We start from the raw sequence: 23,839 nt of genomic DNA on the forward strand, positions 1-23,839 counted from the left end.
ACACTGGACTTGGTAGATTTAATTTTAAAAAAAGAAATACTTTAATATATTTAGATTGGTTATATGCTGAAATAACATTTTAGACATACTGAGTTAAATAAAATTAATTTTACCTTTTCACTTTTTTTACTGTGTCTACTAGGATATTCACTTATTTATTTATTCATTTTTTTATAATTTACTCATTCGTTCATTCAGATAGAGAAAGAGACAGAGACACAGGCAGAGGGAGAAGCAGGCTCCATGCAGGGGGCCCGACATGGGACTCGATCCTGGGTCTCCAGGATCACACCCTGGGCTGCAGGCGGCGCTAAACCACTATGCTACCGGGGCTGCCCTAGGATATTTAAAACCACAAATTTAGTTTGCATTATGTTTCTACTGGACAGCACTTCAGCCCTTCTTTATTCTTTAGGTTGAAGTATCATGACTTATAATAAGCACTAGTATTAAACGGTATCATATCCCCACATTCGTAAGTCTTTCATAATTACTTTTCTGCCAAAAGATTTTTTACCACAACTTGGGAAACAAATGTATTATTGGGAAAGAGAATAATCTAACTGAAATCCTCCTACCTACATGACCCATATAACATTGGTAACACCTCTATCACAATTCAAAAAAAATGTTGGAAGTCAGTCTCCCTTATAAAATGGTGGTAAACTTTCCTCATAAGGCTCTTAAGAAGATTATATAAGGTAACAGTTTTAAGAACTTTCCTGACAAAATGCAAGGCACATACTTGGCCTTTAGTAATGTTACTTTTCCCCAACCACCAACTGAACACAGGCTTTGTGTGAGATTCCTCAATTGTAAAGGAATTCAGCATGGTTTTCTTTGATAGTGACCTATCCAGGGCATTCAAGATAGGATTTAATTTACACACAAGAACATGTATGAGGGGGGATTCCTGGGTGGCTCAGTGGTTTAGCACCTGCCTTTGACCCAGGGCGTGATCCTGGAGCCCCAGGATCAAGTCCCACATCAGGCTCCCTGCATGGAACCTGCTTCTCCCTCTGCCTGTGTCTCTGCCTCTCTTTCTCTCTCTAGTGTCTCTCATTAATAAATAAAAAATATTTTAAAAAAAGAACATGTATGAGGGATAAAATGAAATTTACCTGTAACAAAGGACAATTCTTTCACTCTCATTCATTGTCCATTTTTGTTCCCTCAAGCAGGTCATACATTCTACACAGTACTGCCTTTTTTATTTTTATTTTATTTTTATTGGAGTTCAATTTGCCAAACAGTACTACCTTTAGTGGCTTACTAAAACATAAACAAATCTAGAACTTAAGCCCCTAAAGGAATGAGGTGGTTTTTTTGTTTTGTTTTGTTTTGTTTTGGTCTTCTTGTAACGGTCTCAGAGGAAGCACTCAAGTACCTGTTGAAAGAATGAATCTTAGGAAAATATGTCAGGGGTGCCTGGTAGCTCAGTTAAGTCTCTGCATTCAGGTTAGGTCATGATCTCAGGGTCCTGAGACTGAGCCCCGCAACGGGCTCCATGCTCAGTAGGGAGCTCCTCCTTCTTCTCCCTCTGTCTCCCCCCTGCTCATGCTCTCTCTCTCTCAAATAAATAAAGTCAGAGGATGACAGACTCCTAACTCTGGGAAACGAACAAGGGGTGGTGGAAGGGGAGGTGGGCAGGGGGATGGGTGACTGGGTGACGGGCACTGAGTGGGGCACTTGATGGGATGAGCACTGGGTGTTATGCTATATGTTGGCAAAGCAAACTCCAATAAAAAAATATACCAGGGACCCTCGGTGGCTCAGCGGTTAAAGCGCCTGCCTTCGTCTCGGAGTGATCCTGGAGTCCTGGGATCGAGTCCCATTCAGGCTCCCTGCATGGAGCCTGCTTCTCCCTCTGCCTGTGTCTCTGCCTCTCTCAATCTCTCTCTGTGTTTCTTATGAATAAATAAATAAAATCTTAAAAAAAATATATATATATATATACCAAAAAAATTTAATAAATAAATAAGGAAAAGAAAAATGGAAGGAAGGAAGGAAGGAAGGAAGGAAGGAAGGAAGGAAGGAAGGAGAAAGGAAAGGAAAGGAAAGGAAAGGAAAGGAAAGGAAAGGAAAGGAAAGGAAAGGAGAAAGGAAAGGAGAAAGGAAAGGAAAGGACAGGAATAAAGAAGAAAAATAAATATGTCAAAGCTACTACTGGGTGATGTTCTAACTCTCTCTCTACAGCAAATGAAGCATCTAAGGTTTAACATTCAAACACTGGAAGCATCAATAACACACTGTTATATGTATTTATACGGAATTTCTCAGTTTAGAGAGAATATTTTATGAGAATATCTATATTATTTTGTTTAATTGGATTCAAGATGATCTTTCTAGAGTTCCACAGGAATCAGATTCTTTGCCTAAATAATGGCCAGCCACCTTAAAATAAATGTTTCAAAGCATGGAACTTGGCTAATTCATTGCCACCATAAATACAAATTCCAAGGAAGCAACTTTTCATACATAAAGGTAAACATACTGTATGCTTTCCAATATAAATTAAGACATCTAGAATGGTCACCGGTTCACTTCCCACATTGAAAGTAGGCTTGGGGCAACTGGGTGGCTCAGTTGGTTAAACATCTGCCCTCAGCTCAGGTCATAATCCCAGGATCCTGGGATCGAGTTCCACATGGGGAATCCCTGCTCAGTGGGGAAGCCTGCTTCTCCCTCTCCCTCTGCCTGCTGCTCCCTGCTTGTGCTGTCAAATAAATAAAATCTTAAAAAAAAAAAAAAAGATATTTAACAGTAAGCTTAAAGTCATACTGTAAAAAGAGTCAAGGTTATGTTTTAGATTAATCAAACTAAAACTATGCCCCCAAATATGAAAAAGTTACATAAATCAAAGGTATATGCATAAACATTAGTGCTAGAGCTCTGTTCAGTTTAATAAATACTGATTCTGCACATATTTTGGTGGGCCCTCTGACTACCAAAAGAAATGAGTGTTCCTGTTCCCAAAGAATGCAACTCAAGCAGGATAGACAGTACAACTGCACACTGGTACCATGGACAAAAGGGTCTCCAAAGAACCTAGAAAGGACAAGTTTTGAGATAACTATTCACATGACTACACAATACCTCAACTCCTTGGGACACCTGGGTGGCTCAGCAGTTGAGCTTCAGCCTTCAGCTCAGGGCGTGATCCCAGGATCCAGGATCAAGTCCTGCATTAGGGGCACCTAGGTAGCTCAGTGATTTGGTGCCTTTGGCCCAGAGCATGATCCTGGAGTCCCAGGATCAAATCCCACATCAAGCTCCCTGCATGGAGCCTGCTTCTCCCTCTGCCTGTGTCTCTGCCTCTCTCTGTGTGTCTCTCATGAAAAATAAAATCTTTAAAAAAAAAAAAAAAAAGTCCTGCATTAGGCTCCCTACAGGGAGCCTGCTTCTCCCTATGTCTCTCCCTCTCTATGTCTCTCATGAATTAATGAATAAAATCTTTAAAAACAAAAATCCCACTTCCCCTAAGTAGTTGGGAAATTCATCTAAAGCATAATGGAATCTTGTAAATTCATCTTGATATCATTTTGGTAGTATAAACCTCAATGCACTAGCAGGTAGCACTGGGTTTATCTCCTGCCCAACATCTTAACCTGTGACCTTATAGCGAAGTCATCTGATCTTCAGTTCCCACCAAAAGTAACACAAAAGAGTCATGGCCCTACCTCTCTGACAGAGTATTTGAGGGAATAAATGAAATGCTACTTTAAAAGTGCAGTGCCCTATGCAAATCAGTCACTATTTGCATTTCTGAGCTAAGCTATCATTAAAGCATTTTTTTCATTCATGCATTAACTATTCCTTCCATTCTATGGAAAGGGCAAATATCCTACAGTTCTGCTGCAAGGAATGCATTCCATAAGCACTGCCCTCTGAAACCAAAGGGGGCAACACTGAGTCACCGTTAAGTCCCACATCATCCCACTTCCTACACCAGGAGATAAACGCCATTCAACAGGGATAAATAACCATGGATAAGAGCCAAAGAACAAAGCCAGAGCTAGATCATCAGTAAAATGAGTGAACTTAAGTGGTAATATACAAAAAGTAACACCCACACAATACTATCCAACCCTCACAAGATAGTATTCTTTGAAAAATATTTAATGTATGCAGAGAGGATTTTAATGGATGTTTTATGTCTTAGGTGTCACTAGGCCATCAACATACTTGCCACCAGCTTACCGGTAAGAATTCCTATAAGCGCTTAAAATGTTAACAATGATTTCAAACTGCTACTTGGGGAGTCAGGCTGGAGAACGTTTTTCTCTCTCCATAGACACATTAATTCTCCATATGCACATGCCCATGCTTTCTCACACATACACGAACTGACACAGGAAAGCCTTGTACTGAAACTGATTTTCTGGCTAGAGGACTGTGGGTTCCAATCTATTAGTGAAAAACACTCAAATCCTTAGAAGTTCAAGCTTTTGGGGATTTGGCTGTGGGGTACATTTTTTACTTCAAAAACCTCCCCAGGACCAGCCACATGGCTGGCTCAGTTGGTAGAGCATGTGACTCTTAATCTGGGGGTTAAAAATCCAAGCCTACATTTGGGTGTAGACATTGCTTAAAATCTTTAAAAATAAATACATAAATAAATAAAAATTAAAAACTTTCCCAGTATTCAATGATTCCTGTACAATGTTCCAAAGAAATAACTCAAAAACAAACAAAAAAACATACCTTCTATGACTTAAAAATAAAGTGGCAAGAACAGGCAGTAAAAAGGGAATGTATTCCCAGGCAGCACAATCAGGATTTGACTCATACTTGTTGAACTAGAGTAACTAAAGGCATTTTCACACACAGCCTTTTGTTTAACACATATGTACAGGGGTGGAGATCCAGTGGTGACATTCCAGGAGACTTAATCATAGAGGCATGTCTGGACAAACAGCTTGACCATATGGATGATAGTTTCTACTTTCAAATGTGATTGGGTACTGAAGCACTTGGTGACACGATGTAGATGTTTTAGTATATTCAGTCTAAAAAAGTCAATTATCATTTTGGGGACCATTTTAAGCTACAGAGATAGCCTGGTTCAAACTATGAGACTTAAAAATGATTCTGGAACTGCAAGGTTTCCTACAAGCAGCAGAGAAGAATATCAAATACATTACCATGACCAAAAAAAAAAAAAAAAAAATAACAAGGGGAAATAAGTTTTATTTTTTACATGCTAAAGTTACCAATTTATAATGCTTTGGCTTACTGATTCACAAATACTTATTTAGAATATTCAAATTCAAAGCAAAAAGAAGGCTCTTGATAACCTTTTCAATTAAAAAAAAATTTTTTTTTTTAAAGTAGACTCCATACCCAGTGTGGAGCCCAGTGCAGAGCCCAAACTGCTGACCCCGACTAAGATCAAGAGTCAAACATTCAACTTACTAAGCCACCCAGGGGCCCCTCAATTTTTAAAAAATTAATTGTACGAGCACATGCACATTAATAATATGGATGTTGTAATTACTAAATATACAGGCACTTAACAGTTTCCAATGCCCTTCAACATGTTATCATGTTTTTTTTTTTTTTTAAAGATTTTATTTATTTATTCATGAGAGACACAGAGAGAGAGGCAGAGACACAGGCAGAGGGAGAAGCAGGCTCCATGCAGGGAGCCCAATGTGGGACTCTATCCCGGGTCTCCAGGATCAGGCCCTGGGCTGAAGGCGACGCTAAACCGCTGAGCCACCTGGGCTGCCCCATATTTAATTTAAAACTGTTAGGCAGGATGATTTGTACATAGTTATTATCTAACAAAACAGTAACTCTTTCAAATTATAATACAAGCACTCAGTGAGAAACATATTTAGCTTAACCTAAATCCCACAAGCCACATGAAAACTGGATTCATAAAAATAAACCTATGTTTCTATATGAGGGGATAAAAAGGAAAGAAGTTTTTCTGGGATGAGTGTAGAAAGAAGGGGTGAAAAATAAAATATAATACCATCTAAATTTGATGTATTTAAACAAACAAACAAATAAATAAATTTGATGTATTTGAAATTTTAAAATTCAAACTATGCTGACAGTTTAAAATGCATATCTTCTTGCTTGGAAAAAAAATACATACCTTCTTTCTGCTAACATTTCATAAAAGTCTCTAATATCTTGACCAGATTTTTCCATACAATGATAAAATGCCAGCTGACTTTCCCGATTTGCAAAATCCACCTTAAAAAGAAAGAATAGCAGGTGTTTGATTCACGTTTCAGCAGTTCAAGATGGAAAGCGTTATCAAATTTGAAAACCCTTCCCAACACAGCCCTCTGAATAAATTTCAAGTAAGAGCAATCTGTCTCAAGTAAATCAAACAGTCCTCATAACTGAAACTGTATTTTGTTAACCTAAAATCTCTCTCAAATTCAACACACATCTTGATGAAGAACCATAATTTAAGGTTCTGGAACAATACTGAGGAGTGGAAAAGGCAAAATGGAAAACTGAAACAATACCTATCGGGATTCTAAGTTGCCAAATAATCAGATCAATTAAACCCAGCAATTTGTGCTGCATGTGAATTTGCTGGAACCACAGCAGAACATAAAATATGGAAGAACAATTAAACTTCACTCACAGCTTGGCCTCAGAGTCATTTAAGCCTATGATACCCATCATCTATCAAGATCTTGTTTCAAAACACTTGTTTCCATCTAATCATCATAGGTACTAAGTGCATAAATTCCTTCAAGTCATCATGTTTTTAAACAAAAGATTTTTTTTAAGATTTTATTTATTTATTCATGAGAGACACACACACACACACACACACACACAAAAAGAGAGAGACAGAGAGGCAGAGACAAAGGCAGAGGGAGAAGCAGGGGACCCGACATGGGACTTGATCCGGGGTCTCCAGGATCACGCCCTGGGCCTAAGGCGGCGCTAAACTGCTGAGCCACCCAGGCTGCCCTAAACAAAAGTTTTTAAACAAAAACAGCAGATAAAAGATAGACTGTTCAGTGGTTACCCACTCTCTAGGAGAGGAGGAAAGAAGAGGAAAAGAGGATCATTCAGGAAGCCAGAATGACTGACCCTTCGAGCTCCTGGGTGTGCAGATGCCCACAGGTGAACCTGGGCCAGAGTGTACTTAGGGTGTGCACTGTAAGCATAATGTACCTTGGGTGTAAAGCAGCACATTCCCTTGAATGACATGATTTTTAGGGAAGGCTCTGTGGCTAATGACCCAGTGGCCTCAAGTAGCCAAGTATTCAAAAAGTATACAATCCTCTTAGAAACAGGACATATAGTGCATATCCTGCAAACCACTCCCCTTGCTGGCCACCTACAAAATGTGTTACTAAGAGGGTGGGATCTCAATATGATTTTGTTTCACTTCTGTTTAAAGTCATTCTGCACACCTTAATTTTATTCCCACCGATTTTCCTCCCTTTGGTCTCTTTTACAGCTGCTTGTGCATATTCAATTTCATTGTAGAGAACCAGGGCCATGCCTTTTAAGCGGTCAAACACCACCTATAAAAAAGCAAAAACACAAAACAAAAAACAAATAAGAGCCTCAATCGTGGATATCATGACTTGAAGTAGATCATGCCTTTATTTTGTTTTTCTGTATTTTACTTTATTTTCCATGTTGACGGAGTCCTATACTATACTCGAATAAGCATTCTTGTAGTTTTGGCTCAAAAACAACAACAAAAAAACCACCAACACCCTTGAACGAGAGAAAGCAACGTAGAGCACTGAATCAACAATAAATTTCAGTAAATTTTGGTTATAAGTACTATTATCTTAAAGCTCCTGGATTTTTAATTTACATCAGCAGTCTTTATGACGTGTGTTTCTTCCAACAATCAAAGCTACACTGAAAGAAATGCTGACATTATGTGCCACACCCATCACAGTGGGAATCTGCTCTCAAGGAGTTCAAAGCTCTACTTTCACATAATGGAACGGGGTCCAGAGAACCTCCTACTGCTGTGTGTGGGTAGGGTACATTGCCAACATGGGTTAGATGTGTATTCTGTTGTATGACCGTCCCTTTAAAGTCATCTTCTTTGTTGTTGTTATTGTATTTTTTTAAAATGAAGTCTAATTACATATTAGTGTGAATGTGAATAACTAGATAAATAGGCTGATTTTAATGAGATAAAATTATAAAAACCCCTAAGAAACATTCTATTTAACAGTATTATGCAAATTAGTTTCAAAATTCATCATCTTGGCTAGTTCAGAATAGTTTTACAAAATACTTCTGCATACCATAAACTAACAGATGCTGATGCCTTTCTATGACAACTTAGGAGTTATTAAAGAAGAAAACAATACTAAACTTGGGGCTGAAAGGACAGAATACCAAGAACACAGTCAGAAGCAACCGGACACCAACACCAAAACCTCCCACCTACCTTTACCACAGGCCCGTATCGGCAGAAATGTCGTGTTAAATACTGATCTGACACGTTTGAAGAAAGGCCATCTAACCACACGCAGTTTGTAGGCATGCTTTTTCCAAAACCCAGCTAGATAGGAGAAGCAAACTTTCTATTAGTAAAGTCACCAATTATTCAATTATAGAATTCTGAAAAAAACCTATCTTCTGTAGGAATCTTATCAAGCATCATCCCAAGGGGCAACCATCTGGTATAAAATCAAATAGAAATTTACACAAAACTAATTCTGCTAGGGTAAGCGAGTATTAATTCATCAGATTTTAGTTTATGGACTCTGGGCACTTAGCCATTTTTTTCCCAGGCAGATTTTCTTTTTTTTTTTAAAGATTTATTTATTTCAGTGGGGGACGGAAAGAGGGAGAAAGAGTCTCAAGCAGACTTCCGCACCGAGCACAGAACCCAACACAGGGCTCGATCTCACAACCTGAGTCAAAACCAAGAGTTGGACACTTGATTGTTCCCAAAATCTTTTACATAATCTCTACAACTCATCGTGGGACTCAAACTTACAACCCTGAGATCAAGAGTTGCATGCTCTACAGACTGAGCCAGCCAGGCGCCCCAGCAAGTATTAATTCAGTTTGTAATATAGGAGGATGAGGATGGAATTATATCACCAATACGATTATCTAACTGTACTGCCATTTTAAACAATCAGACACACACAAAAAAAACTTCTAAATTATAACATTATAATAACTTATGCAAAGTCCTTTACCTTGAGGCGATTATTTCCAAGGTACTCCCCATCCATCTTCTTAATAGCTTTACAAACACTGGCAATATCACAGTATTGCAAGAATGCATACTGAGGGACTCCATTTACTTTCTTAATATCAATATCCTGAAAAAGCCAATGAGTATCACTTAGTGACATGCCAACAGGAAAATAAATAAGAATAAACCAAACCCAAATGAAGTGCATATTTCTCAAAACAGTCATAATTCCCAAAAATCATTTTCTTAGTTAAAATTGTTTATTGAAATGCTGTAAATAGCCTGAAAGACTACACAATACAGCATCTGGAGTCACAACCATGCAAACCTTCCTATGTGAAGCTCTTTGCAGGAAAGAAATTACAACTTCAAAATTTTAAATCCATAATACCTGTATTAAGAGAAATCTATGAATAAAAAAAGGCTGTGCTTGACTCAGTAGTGCATATACTAAAACTGGAACAATACAGAGAAGATTAATAAAGAAAAGGGAGCCTATTTAACAAAAACCTATGAAATATAGTTGACCTTGAGCAACAATGTGGTGGCAGTGAGGGAGTTAGGGCACCAATCCCCAAGGCAGTTGAAAATCTACATATAACTTCTAACTCACCAAAACTTAACTATTCACAGCCTACTGTTGACCAGAAGCCTTGCAGATAATAGTCCATTAATACATACTTTGTATATATTATTATTACTATACTCTTAAGGTAAGCCAGAGGAAAGAAAATGTTATTAAGAAAATTGTAAAGAAAATTGTCCACATATAAGTGGATCCATGCTGTTAAAACCCATGCTGTTCAAGGGTCAACTGTAATTCCCTTCTGCAAAAATTTAAAATCCTTACTAGGGGCAGGCCATTTAAAATGTAATATATGAGAAAAGCATGAATGGTAAAGAAATCAAGTTTTCAAAAAGTGACTTAAAATATGAGATCCTAAATTAGAAGACTCACTCTATCAGTATATCTAATGGAACCAATCCTGGTGACTGGTATATATGGTAATAATCTCTCATATCCAGAATGAAGAAATATATAAATACTCAACTACTTTGTGAAGATGTATCAGAACACCATCCCTAGATTAAAGAAATGCTCTATAAAGTCACAGCCCTATCTCTTTATTTCTTTGTTAAGTTTACTTATTTATTTTTAAGTAGTCTTTACACCCAACATGGATCTTAAACTCAACCCTGAGATCAAGAGTCACATGATTTTCCAACTGAGCCAGTCAGACACCCCTAACCCCATCTCTTCAGAATGCTTGAAATCTGTACTCACACCTGACACTCTGGTCCTGCCTGCTTAGACAAGGTGGTGTAAAAATCTTACTTACATATGAAACCGGTCCGGAGAAACCAGACACCAGAATACCAAAACTTCAATAATGACCCATATTGTGATTATCTAAAAAATTCTGTGAATCACAATATCTAAAGTATTGTGATGACCTAAGCCTCATTAAGGGTCATGAGTCAATAAGCAAAAGCTGAAACAGAGCAAAATGAAAAATGCATTTAAAGAGCTGTTTAGTGAGACCTTTAAAAAAAAAGCAGTAATTTATATTCAAAATAGTTCTACTTAGGTAATGGTAAATAGGGGCTGATTTTCACCATAATGTAGAAAGTAACAACTGAGGATAACTCCATTTAAGAGAAATGGTCTCCAGAATCAGATTCATCACATAGGTTCTTTTTTTTTTTTTTTTTTTTTTTTACATAGGTTCTTTTAGCTATAGCATAATTTGTTATCAATAAACAGCAGACCATTTCCCCAAAGTTTGTGTGTCATTAAAAGTCACCCTCATAACAATTGGAAATGTGATGAAGTGAGGTTTTCAAACAGAATGCTGAGAAGCATTGCTCTTAAAACTCAGTAATCACTCCATTTTCAGCAACTCTGTTCATGAAAATGTATCTATGTGTCCAAATGTAACTTCTTATACTCGCTCAAAATTCAAAGTAGCAGCCATCCTCCAATGAAAGTATGTTTGGGGGTACCTCAGTTGGTTAAGTGTCTGCCTTCAGTTCAGGTCATGATCCCAGGGTCTTGGGATCGAGCCCCACATGGGGTTCCCTGCTCAGCAGGTAGTCTGCTTCACCCTCTCACTCTGCCCCTTCCCTCTGCTTGTGCTCTCTCTCTCTCAAATAAATAAAATCTTAAAAAAAATATGCCTGAAAGTTATATTAATTCATAGACTCATAAATGCCAATGAGCAAATTAAATATTAGGTAACTGCAAAAAGAAAAAAAGCTGAAGCCCACATAGGCAAGTGAACTCCAGGTCACTCATCCAAGCAGGCAGCACAGCTGGAATTAGAGGATATGATAAAAGAACTTAAATTAAAATAACTGAAAAAGAAAATGTATGTTTTGCTGTTTCTCTAAATATATATCTTATTTTTTTCTTAACTTTCTACCAACCACTTCTCTCACCTCTACTCCCTATGAGGTTTAGATCAGCTACAAGCCCAAATGTTTTTTTTTATATATATATAATTTTTTATTTATTTATGATAGTCACACAGAGAGAGAGAGAGGCAGAGACACAGGCAGAGGGAGAAGCAGGCTCCATGCACTGGGAGCCCGACGTGGGATTCGATCCCAGGTCTCCAGGATCGTGCCCTGGGCCAAAGGCAGGCGCCAAACCGCTGCGCCACCCAGGGATCCCAAGCCCAAATGTTTTATTCTCTAGATTATGTCATTAAAAAAATAAGGATTTTTGCTTACATCACGGTAAATAAGGATAGCTGGATGCGTGCACAAGCGTGCATACACACCCCTGAAAGATTAACAATTATTACTCCTACCCAGAACATTTTTTTTACTCTCCAAAGTTCAAAATTATATAGCAATTTCTTTGCTGTTATTAGAGAGACAGAAATAATTTTCCTACTTTTTCAAATATAAAACAAAGTAGTATATATATCCCAAGGGTACAAAGCTTAACCAAACTATTTTCATTAGAAAGGGACTCCAGTTTTGAGTCATAAGAACAAAAAAAAAAAAAAAACACCCCTCCAAATTCCTAAATTTAACAATGACTTGAATATAAAAAGTGATTCTAATTAAAATTTCAAAATAGAACTGAGCTTCCAGCATGACATCCACATTCCAGTAATCCCCAAGGTAGTCTGAAGTGCACTATGAGAACACAATATTCATACACTAAAGCTGCTGCTTCTTTCTTACAAACATATTTTCTTCTCTTTATTTCCCTTCCAACTCACAAGACTAGAGACAGCATGGACAAAGAAAAATAAGAAAAATGGATTGAAAGGGATGCGTGATCCTGGAATCCTGGGATCCCTGCATAGAGCCTGCTTCTCTCTCTGCCTGTCTCTCTCCGCAGGTCTCTCTCTCTCTCTCTCTCTCTCTCTCATTCTCCTGAATAAGTAAATAAAATCTTGGCGCAGCCTGGGTGGTTCGGCAGTTTAGTACTGCCTTCGGCCCAGGGCCTGATCCTGGAGACCTGAGATTGAGTCCCACATCGGGCTCCCTGAATGGAGCCTGCTTCTCCCTCTGCCTGTGTCTCTGCCTCTCTCTCTCTCTCTGGGTCTCTCATGGATAAATAAATCTTAAAAAAATATAGATAGATAGATAGATAGATAGATAGATAGATAGATAGATAGATATAGACAGACAAAATAGAGACCAATACCTATTATATAGTTTCACATACACACATAAAACAGTTCCCCAATGAGTTTTCCTGCATCATCTTTTTAGCTGGAGTTAAAAACACATAGGGCAAAGTATTTATTACACCATGTAAATAACACCTTTCCAAATATAATCTGTACTATGCTTTATGTTTTACAACAAAGATCTAAAACTGTTTTTACTGTTAAAAAAAAAACAACATACCACAATTTCTCCAAAGCGCTGGAAGATGTTGCGAAGGTCATGGTAAGTAGTGGTTTTTTCAAGGTTGCCAATAAAGAGAGTTCTTGTTGCTTTGGGGTGAAATTCATCTATCCTTTCATCCAAAGGACGAAATTCATTTTCACTCTCTGTTTCTGTTAAGTGGGATGGGGGCAGGGTAAAAAAGCAAAGAGGTTTTTGTTTTGTTTTTTAAAGTAATCTCTACACACCCAATGAGGGGCTGCAAATTCATAATCAAAAGATCAAGAGTTGCATGTTCTACTAACTGAACACCAGCCAGGTGCCCCAACAAAAGTGTATTTTAATGTGTATTTATATATCATGGGAAAATCTACACTTAAGCTAAGTCTCTAAAATATTGGGCTTGAATATCATACAATCTAAAAAATTAAATATACATTTTCAGAAACAGCTGCCTTTTGCTAACTCCAAAGGCTAAACAAACTTGTCAACAAAACTTAGGGGGAAGGAACACATTCTTTGATCTTTAAAACAGAAAAGTGGACTGAATTTCAGTCTGTAAATTGATTTGTTTTAAAAATAATCACTGACACAGAAATAGATTTTAAACCCCAACAAAAATAGTAATTACTTAAGTCTAATCTTAGGTTCCAGAAATTATGCAGCAGGCTCTCAATGGGAAGTATAAAACTACAATCTGAAACACATATAAAACTCAACTGAAAATAGCTACATTACTTAATTTACTTTATAACATTTTAGAAAATAGCATTTTACATTTGTCATGCTAATTAACACAGCCCAAGTGTCTGAATGTAGCAACTGTTAGATACAAGAATAATAACTGTTTGAAAACTGACTGAAGTAGCACTTACAAACTTGCTACTGCAAGGTCCCCAATGACAAACAAGAGGAGACTCAAGGACTCCTATGTTTTCTATTTCTTATGATCAAAAGCCCTGGTTCAGTGTCTAATTCAACCATGTCTTTTCTCTGAAACTCAATTTCTAAACCTGGTCCACAGCAGATCATTCAATGTTTCGTCAATAATAACTATATAACACAGCCTATATGCCTATATGTTCTCTCTCTTTTAATGTAAAACAAAGCCATACAAAAAAAGTTAGTATTTAATCGACTTGACTGAAACAAAGTGTTTAAGTCCGTGCACTGCATATTACTGATGTCAACAACAAAGATATTAAAAAGATTCAACTTCTGAGCTGCTGAGTGAATTCACACAGAACACACCTCACTCCTGATTTCAGTTTCATAGCTCTAATGGTAGCTCAGCTTAATCTTTCTAGCCTCATCAAGGAATATGTACTTTAAAAAAAAAAAAAAAAAGGAATATGTACTTTCATGGAGTCAGGTGGACCCAGAAAACCACCAGGGCTCATGTGCTTGACTCTATCCTGTATTTTCATTGTATTTTCCAGGGAGAGATCTCATTTCAAGATCAACTAGGTCTTCTTGAAACTACCTAACAGAGGGCACATATTTAGGAATACTTCATTTAAAAGGGGAGAAAAGGGATCCCTGGGTGGCGCAGCGGTTTAGCGCCTGCCTTTGGCCCAGGGCGCGATCCTGGAGACCTGGGATCGAATCCCACGTTGGGCTCCCGGTGCATGGAGCCTGCTTCTCCCTCTGCCTGTGTCTCTGCCTCTCTCTCTCTGTGTGTGTGACTATCATAAATAAATAAAAATTAAAAAAAAAAATGTTTAAAGGGGAGAAAAATAAAAGAAAAAATAATTCAGAAATATCTTCAGCTTTTTATTCCAAAAGGCAGAATGCAACCATTCAAATCTATACCTGTTTTATTTACACCATATAGCTCAGTAAACATTTCAAAACCAGAAATTCAGTTTAGCAAAGATTTTTATAAAGTGTATTTTCCACATGTAATCTATTTAATCTTCATGATCAGTTTAAGTCTTAATGCCTATGTATCACTGAAAAAATTCTACTATCCCGAATTTTCATGTTTACTGGATTGCAATGCTCCACACAGGATTAAGAAAGCATAATCTTAGAAGCCACCAGGGGTCTATCTGCAAAGATGGGCTTCTTAGATTTAGATCTTTTTTTTTTTAATTCCAAGAGGTCCTTGACCTAAGGAAACAATCACCTCCATACATTTCAATACAAAACATTTATGACTTAACCATCCAACAACATAATTCCAACCATGTCTCCATACTCAACATTCCATTGCTTTCAAATATCCCATTCAATAAATGTCTCATGCTGTCCCACTGGGAAAAATACCTTCAAGCTTTCCCAATGTCTGAACCAACCAATCTTCTCAAAATCTTCCAATGGTGGGTGTGGTTAAAGCCTAATTTACATCCTGGGTGCTAGTAACTAATTAGGTAAAAAAAATTTTACAGTAAAAATGTCAAGCTAGCATTATCACTTGGAGATCTGAGGGCCATCTATTAATAATGCCCCAAATTAGATTCCCAGCTACTTAATAACTAACTATGCATGGCTCTAAAAACTATATGGATTATACATTCTAAATATTATTCTTTAGGCCAATTGTGACTTGTTCTAAATGTGATAAATAAGAACTCCTGAGTTGCACTCAGTTCAGTATAACTTAGGCCAATATGTCTCAAACTTGACAGAGGAGAGAATGCAAGGGCATAACCAATAATCCCTCTAAATTCCTGTGTTTATCATAAAATTATGTACATTTTGCAGTCTTCCCTCTAAAAACTCTGTGCCTATTTTAATATATACAAATATCATTTATACATTTTCATCAGGGAAATTCAATTTTTTCCCTTTAATTGTCAAATAAACTAATATTCCAAGAGAATGGGCTATGGTTACCCTATAAATTCCACTCAAGGTTTTAGTCTTTTGTTTGTAAGCTCTACACCCAACATGAGGCTTGAACTCACAACCCTGAAATCAAGGGCTATATGCTCCACAGATTAAGCCTGCCAGGTGCCCCTCAAAGTCTTAATCTTAAAGTCTGTCTCAGCTACATAATGTGACTGCATAATTTAAACATTTGTTTATTCCTCCACAAATTTACTTGTAAGTTGTTATAAATCAGGAGTTTCCTAACTTGAGTATGTGAATTCTGAAAATTATGCTGAGACAGGGTCAAGGAGTCTGCATTTTAAACAAGCACTATAGGTGGTTCTGAAACAGGAGAAACACTGACCCAAGCCATGCTTCAGAAGACTTTCTGCCTTACAATAGGTCTTACAGGCAGGTTCAAACTAATAAACGGTCCCCTTGAAATTCTCAGTGGGTCACACTCCTCAGACTCAATCCTGATTTTCTTTGTTACTATCTTTCAAGGTCATAGAAACTAGAACAACAGATCCCATTTGTGCTGGGCATAACAGAAGTAAAACTGGTCTAACTAGCCCCTCAAATAAGCGGAACAAGTAGTCTGTTTTCTAATTCAAGGTAATTCTGATGTCATTCTCCAAAGAACTATATCCTTATCTCAGTTAGTTCATTCTTTAGGGAAGGCAGGGCTCAACAAGGGCTAAAAACTACACTTTCCAGACTCTTCGATGTCAGCATTTTTCCCTTACAGGAAGGGATCTTTACCCTCCCTAACCAAAATATAATTTCATTCATTTGACCAAATGTACTCAGTCTTTAAAATAGAAGACTTCGGAAATATGTCAATAAATAAAGCTGGAAGAACACCAAGATTCAGAAGAGGCTGCCTTTTCATAAGTGTAAATACAAATTATACTAAAAATTAGCCTCCTTTTTCTTACCTGGTCCTATCCATGCTGTTACTTCAATCTGCATGCCAAAGAAAAGTTTTCCTTTTGATGCAGTCAATGCTTTTTCTTGGTCCTCTTGCTGCCGAAAGAACACCAGACCATACCTCTCTTCTGAAGTTCCATGGATCTGCACTGAAGTCACCTTTCCAAATTTCTTAAATTCATGGAAAAGGCCATCTTTAAGGCTTGTATCTAAATCCCCCCCAAAAAAACAAGGTGTTTATTTTTCTTTAATTTAGTTACAACTTTATAAGTAAGTTACAAAATCTTTAGCTTGATTTTTTTTAAAGATTTTATTTATTTATTCATGAGAGACACAGAGGGAGAGGGAGAAAGAGAGAAGGGGTGGGGGCAGAGACACAAGCAGAGGGAGAAAGCAGGGTCCATGCAGGGAGCCTGATGTGAGACTCGATCCCGGGACTCCAGGATCATGCCCTGGGCCAAAGGCAGCGCTAAACCGCTGAGCCACCCAGCGATTCCCTAGCTTTTTTTTTTTTTTTTAAAGATTTTATTTATTTATTTATTCGTGAGAGACACAGGGAGAGAGACACAGAGAGAGGCAGAGACACAGGCAGAGGGAGAAGCAGAGGCTCCATGCAGAGAGCCCAACATAGGACTCGATCCTGGGTTCCCCAGGGTCATGCCCTGGGCCGAAGGCGGCGCTAAACCACTGAGCCACCCGGGCTGCCCCCTAGCTTGATTTTTGACTTAAGTTTTGTTAGCATTAAAACATTTCTCTTTCAGATAAGATAACTCTAAAATGGCATGTTAGAGACCCCTGTACAATTCTGAAAATAAACAGAGTATTGGAAAATTATCACACTGGGTATTTGATAAGAATGATATTGTGGCTATAAGAAAAAATGCCCTCCTATTTTACAGACAACTAAAAAAGTATGTATCTTTAAGTCGGTATGAAACGATAGAACATCAAGGATTCACTTATAAAAAGAAAAGAACAGGAAAGAAGGAAAATGGAAAGCAAGTCTGACAAAATTGATAATTTTTAAATCTGGGGTATGGAGTAAGGGGTGTTTATTTTGCTACTACTACTTTTGGTCTTTTGGTTAAGTTTAAAACTTCCATGATAAAAATTTTATATACACATATACATATATACATCTATAAAATTTTTAAAGACGTGAGAAAGCAAGCTGTATTTCTAGCTTTCCAAGCATCACGTCAATGATAAAATTGTGTGGGAAGCAGCATGTAACATGCTAATAACTTTAAGGCCTTCTACAGATGAATCATACCCATCTAGGGAGTCTTGTGTTAATTTGCTTCATTATAAAAATTAAAATTGTAAAGAAAGACAAGCTAATTTTACTCTCATCCACTCCTAAACAACTAAATAATCTAAATCAAAAGCTCATCAATATTTGTCCCTCAGTATCTCCATTCACAAACCTGGTATGTAGGTTTTTAGTGGCTGTTTTAATAAATAATTTAAGTGGGATGCTTGGGTGGCTCAGTGGTTGAGCGTCTGCCTTTGGCTCAGTGTGATCTCAGGGTCCTGGGATCGAGTCCTCTGCCTACATCTCTGCCTCTCTCTGCATCTCTCATGAACAATTAAATAAAATCTTATAAATAGGGACGTCTGGGTGGCTCAGCAGTTGAGCATCTGCCTTTGGCTCAGGGAGTCAGTGATCCTGGAGTCCCAGGATCGAGTCCCACATCAGGCTTCCTGCATGGAGCCTGCTTCTCCCTCTGCCTGTTTCTCTGCTGTCTCTCATGAATAAACAAAAAAAATTTTTTTAATCTTATAATTAATTAACTAATTAATTAATCACTGAAATGAGCTTATCTTAGAAATACTAAGTTTGGTATTTGTTAGTTTGACCATCTACTAACAGTTATTTACATGCTCAATATGTCTAATGTAGAAATAACAGTATAGCATGGTCCGTTGTCAAAAATATCAGGAGTAAAGACTTCAGTATAGTTTTATGCTAAACTTTACCATTATTCATTATTTTCCTCATTTAAAATGTTACTATTTTGTTTTGTTTTCAAAGATTTTATTTATTCTTGAGAGACACAGAGACATAGGGAGAGGGAGAGGGAGAGGGAGAGGGAGAGGGAGAGGCAAGCTCTCTGTGAAGAGCCTGATGTGGGACTCAATCCCAGGACCCCTTGATCATGACCCAAGCCAAAGGGCAAGACACTCAACCACTGAACCACCGAGGCCCCTAAAATGTTAGTATTTTGAAGTGGGTTTCCTATCATAATTTTATGTTCAAAGTTTTTTCACAGAACACAGGACTCCAGGATGATATAACAAATTCAACTGATAATAGTATTTCTATAATTTCATATCAAATTTCCCTGTATCAAAATACCTAACCCAGAAAGCATATTTAAAGTATAAAAAAATAAAAGTGCTTTCTTTATATAACACGCACCAGTCTTTGTGTATGTATGTACATACAATGTGCACAATATATACATACATATGTATGCATATATAGTAAATACAAGTAACATGCAATCTTCATATACATAGAGTTATAATCATCACTTGCTTTTTCTTACATGGAATTAAGTATTAATGAACCACAAGAAGAAAGCTTGTTGTCACCATAAAGCACAGAATTTAAGTTGCTCAGTCTCACATTCCCCCCAATAGCAGCAGAGGAAAGTACACCAACAGAAACTTTTACCTGTAGAGCGTACTGGAAGATTCTGAACCTTGATCCCAAAACTTTTACGTGGCTCATCTTTTTCCAGGGATGAAAGCAACTGGGAAGTAGGTGCTGGGACGGCTGCTGACTGAACAGATCGGGCGGGAGAGTCGTCGCTAGAACTACTGCTGGAATCAGTGCTGGAGAAGGGCAAAAACAAAAACAAAAACAGAATGAGTATCATGTAAAACTTCTTAAAATCAACAGGTAGAAATAATTAAAAGCAACCATATACATTTCTGGTCTGGGATTCTGGCCACCCTTCCCTCTCCACATCTACTTCATACTCCCACCTTGGAAGGCAAAACAGAGCAAACACCAGCCTGAAACATGGAAGCAAAAGTAACGATATTTTACTACCACATGCCCTCCTAAAGACAAATGTTTCATTCTGTGCAAAATGTGAACAACTTTTTCTGAATGAAGACTAATAATAAATATAATAAAATAATAATAAAAGAATAGTGAATATGTGGTTTTGGATTCAGAGACCTCAATTCAAATCTCAGATATAAAGCATGTATCCTTGGACAAGAAACCTCTTGCTAAGCCTCAGTTTCTACATCTATAAAATGGAAATTAAAAAAAAATAAAATGGAAAAATAAAATGGAAAGTACCTATCTTGCAGGGTTACAAATTAAATAAAATAACCCACAGGTTTATAGGGTTTGGAATATGACACCATCAATAAATGAAGTGGCACTGCTCTGTTACTATTATTACTGCTGCCACCACCACCACCACCACCACCACCATTTTAGGGGTGTATTAATTTTGAGGAAAACAAAAGTATTCTAAATAAATTCCTAGGTAATTTAAAAGTATTTGAGGGATTAATGAAGAAATATTATGTAAGTTACTTGAGTCTTGTTGGTTTAGGCTCTTTCCCTCTGAGTAATGTGGGAAATGAGTCAATGAAATTGAGAATTTATTATTCTTCAGTTTGATACAATCCTCAAAGGGGCAAACAGTTGAAAGACAAGGAGAAAATATTACCTACACACTCAGATTAAGAGAGAGATATATTTAAACAAGTTTATTATACCTAAGAACTACATGAATAATAGGAAAGTCTCTTTTCAGTACTGGATGTGCAAAAGACTGCTATGGTTTTCTTTTGTTACAGCATTCTCAAATATATTAATAAAAAACTATTTACAGGATCTGCTATTTATTTACAGGCTTCTAAAATTTTGCTCTACACTTTTCCCTCCCTATCATGGAAGACTTATCTTTTAAGCAAATAACTCCAGGGGAGGGGTGGTTAATTCACCTCAAGTATACCCACTAGAGGAAAGACCTGATAGTTTTTATCATCTGGGCTAAAACCACAGCTCTCATTGTCAAGACAATCTCTAAACCAGCCAGATAAATAAATCCAACTCAACGAACTAAGGCAAATTTGCCATTGCTTTTTAAGAAATAAACAAATATTATAAGAAAACAGGGTATTCTAAGAATTTACACAGCATTTTTGTTTAGCTCTCAGATGCTAAGGCAAAAGATGAAAACATCACAAGGTTATCAGAGCTCCCTGAAGTTTGAAACACAGAGAAAAAAACCTATGCTAGTAAGATCTAAAAGGACATAACTGAGTTACAAAATACAAACTACTTGGGATAGAAGCCCCAAGATAGGACTGCAGATTGTCATGTGAGGTTAGGCTTCAGTTTTCTCCATAAAAAGATTTTTTTTTTAAGATCATTCAGTAAAGGTAGTGTTACTAACAATAAGTAAACAGGATACTATATTTTCATTCAAATTAAGGATTAATAAAATTGTCTTTTAGCACAAAAATCCTTGTTATATGTATTAAGTCCTACAAGTAATAAAGAGTATTGGGGAAGCCACCATATGATTACAGTATAGGATATGTTATATAGGATTACCAGCTTAATTCCAATGACTCATTAACAAAAAAAAAAAATTAAGAAAAATACTTTAATTACAATAATGCCACTATTATAAACACCAAAATTCCTTAGCAACAGGGGGTAAAATAAATATGGGCAAGAGCAGAATTTCTGCTATTGAAACAATCAGTGAGGCAACAAACACCAAGTTCTATATAAGCCTCTATCATAAAAATGCAGGTGAGGGGTGCCTGGGTGTTTCAATCAGTTAAGCATCTGCCTCCACATGTGGGGGGGGGTCCCTGCTCAGTGGGGAGTCTGCTTCGCCTTCTCCCTCTGCTCCTCCCCTCACACCCCCACCTTACCTGTGCACACTCAAATAAATTAGCCACCCAGATGCGCCAAAGAGGGAAAGTTTTTAAAATGAATTACAAAATGATAAAATGACTTCACTTCTGGGTTCACATTTCAATATGCTAATCTAAACTGCAATATGCATTTCCAGTGTAGTTTAACTAAACATACTATAGATTTTAAGATCATAAATCAAAATGGGAAAAAAAAACAAAAAATAAAAATAAAAAAATAAAAAATAAATCAAAATGGGGGCACAAATTTAGACCCCCAAATATTTTCCTGTCCTATTAAACTGACAGGAACCCCAAGTGCCCAGAAGAGCCCTACCATTTTTAATTTTAAAAAATTCCAAAAAAATAAATAAAATTAAAAATAAAAAATTCCTGTTTTTATAATTTTGTTAAAACTAAAGAATCACAACAGTTCATCAAAGCATATGATATAAAGGTGCCCAGGTGGCTCAGTAGGTTAAACATCCAACTCTTATTTATTTTCAGCTCAGGTCATAATCTTGGGGCCATGGAACTAAGCCCTGTGTCCAGCTCCGCACTGGGCATGGAGACTGCTTATAGATTCTATTCTCTCGGGCAGCCTGGGTGGCTCAGCAGTTTAGCACCGCCTTCGGCCCAGGGTGTGATCCTGGGGACCCGGGATCGAGTCCCACGTCGGGCTCCCTGCATGGAGCCTGCTTCTCCCTCTGCCTGTGTCTCTGCCTCTCTCTCTCTCTCTCTCTCTGTCTCTCATGCATAAATGAATAAAATCTTTTAAAAAAAAAAAAGATTCTATTCTCTCTTCCTTGCCCTCTGTCCTCAAACTCTGCTCCCTCGTGTGTGCTCTCTCTAAAAAAATAAATAAATCTTTCAGGGCGGGAGGCAAATGATATATATAGTATATAGTTGTTTCTTTCTTTCTTTATTTCTTTTTTATATATAGTTCTTTCTTGAAGGCCAACAGTAATGAATGAAAATCTGTTCCAATCTAATGGGACACCTGGGTGGCTGAGTCCTTAAGCATCTGCCTTAGGCTCAGGTCCTGATCTCAGGGTCCTGGGATAAAGCCCCACATCAGCCTCCCTGCTCAGCAGGGAGTCTGCTCCTCCTTTTCCCTTTGTTCCTCCCCCTTGCTCATACTCTCTCTCCTGCAAGTAGTTATGATGGTATATCAATAGTTTTAAGACAGTAAACTTTAAATTTACCTGGTCACATCATATTACATTTTCAACATCAATTAAAGTTCTAAATGGAAAAGAACTTGAAAAAACAAAAAACACAATTAAAAAAAATTTTTTAAAGATTTTGAGATAGAGTGAATGTGGGGGGCAGGGGGGACAAGTAGACTCCCCACTGGGTGGGCAGCCCCGACCCAGGGACTCAATCCCAGGACCCTTAAATCATGACCTGAGCCGAAATCAAGAGTCTGCTGTTTAACCAAATAAAACTACCCAGGCACCTTGATAAAAACAATTTAAAAGAAATCTAGGCAATGGGGTGTCTGGGTGGCTCAATCAATTGAGCATCCTGACTCTAATCTCAGCTCAGGTTTTGATCTCACAGTTGTGATTTCAAGCCCCACACTGGGTTCTGTGCTGGGTGTAGCACCTACTTAAAAAAAAAAAAAAATCTAGTAACACTTTTCCTAAGCCCGTAAGACAACTACAATGAATTACTTCTTATATATGCTTATAGTTTTTAATTAACATTACTAAGAAAACTGGGGCAGCTGGGTGGCTCAGTTAAACAGCTACTTTTGGCTCAGGTCATGATCCCAGGGTTCTGGGATCAAAGCCCTGAGCTGAGCTCCCCTCATAGTCTCTCTCTCTCTCAAATAAATAAAATCTTTTTTTTTTTTTTAAAGATAGATTACTAAGAAAACTAAGAAGTAGATCTGATAGAAATTTCCATAATAGAAAAATATAATAAGCAACTAGTTACTTAACAATTTTTTTAAAAAGATTTTATTTATTTATGCGGGACACAGAGAGAGGAGGCAGAGACTTAAGGAGAGAGAGAAGCAGGCTCTATGCAGGAAGCCTGATGTGGGACTCGATCCCAGGTCTCCAGGATCATGCCCTGGGCTGAAGGCAGGCACTCAACCGCTGAGCCACCCAGGCATCCCAATTCTTTTTTTTTTAATGGCAAATAGCTTTATTTTATAGGAACATTTTACCAATA

At 37.5% G+C, this 23,839-nt stretch overlaps 1 protein-coding gene across 3 annotated transcripts in view; it reads right to left on the bottom strand.

Moving 5' to 3' along the window:
- SPEN (spen family transcriptional repressor) overlaps positions 1-23,839 on the bottom strand; it is a 94,261-nt gene that overhangs the window by 11,860 nt on the left and 58,562 nt on the right. For all 3 annotated transcript variants that reach the window (XM_077899502.1, XM_077899501.1, XM_077899504.1), the window contains 7 exons: positions 19,437-19,597; positions 16,765-16,965; positions 13,034-13,185; positions 9,165-9,290; positions 8,402-8,515; positions 7,395-7,508; positions 6,107-6,207 (listed from right to left, as the gene is read on the bottom strand). In XM_077899502.1, the coding sequence (XP_077755628.1) occupies positions 6,107-6,207; positions 7,395-7,508; positions 8,402-8,515; positions 9,165-9,290; positions 13,034-13,185; positions 16,765-16,965; positions 19,437-19,597 (969 nt within the window). The remainder of the gene's footprint in view (positions 1-6,106; positions 6,208-7,394; positions 7,509-8,401; positions 8,516-9,164; positions 9,291-13,033; positions 13,186-16,764; positions 16,966-19,436; positions 19,598-23,839) is intronic.

Source organism: Canis aureus, chromosome 5 (genome assembly GCF_053574225.1).
Source record: "Canis aureus isolate CA01 chromosome 5, VMU_Caureus_v.1.0, whole genome shotgun sequence".
Taxonomy (NCBI): Eukaryota; Metazoa; Chordata; class Mammalia; order Carnivora; family Canidae; genus Canis; species Canis aureus.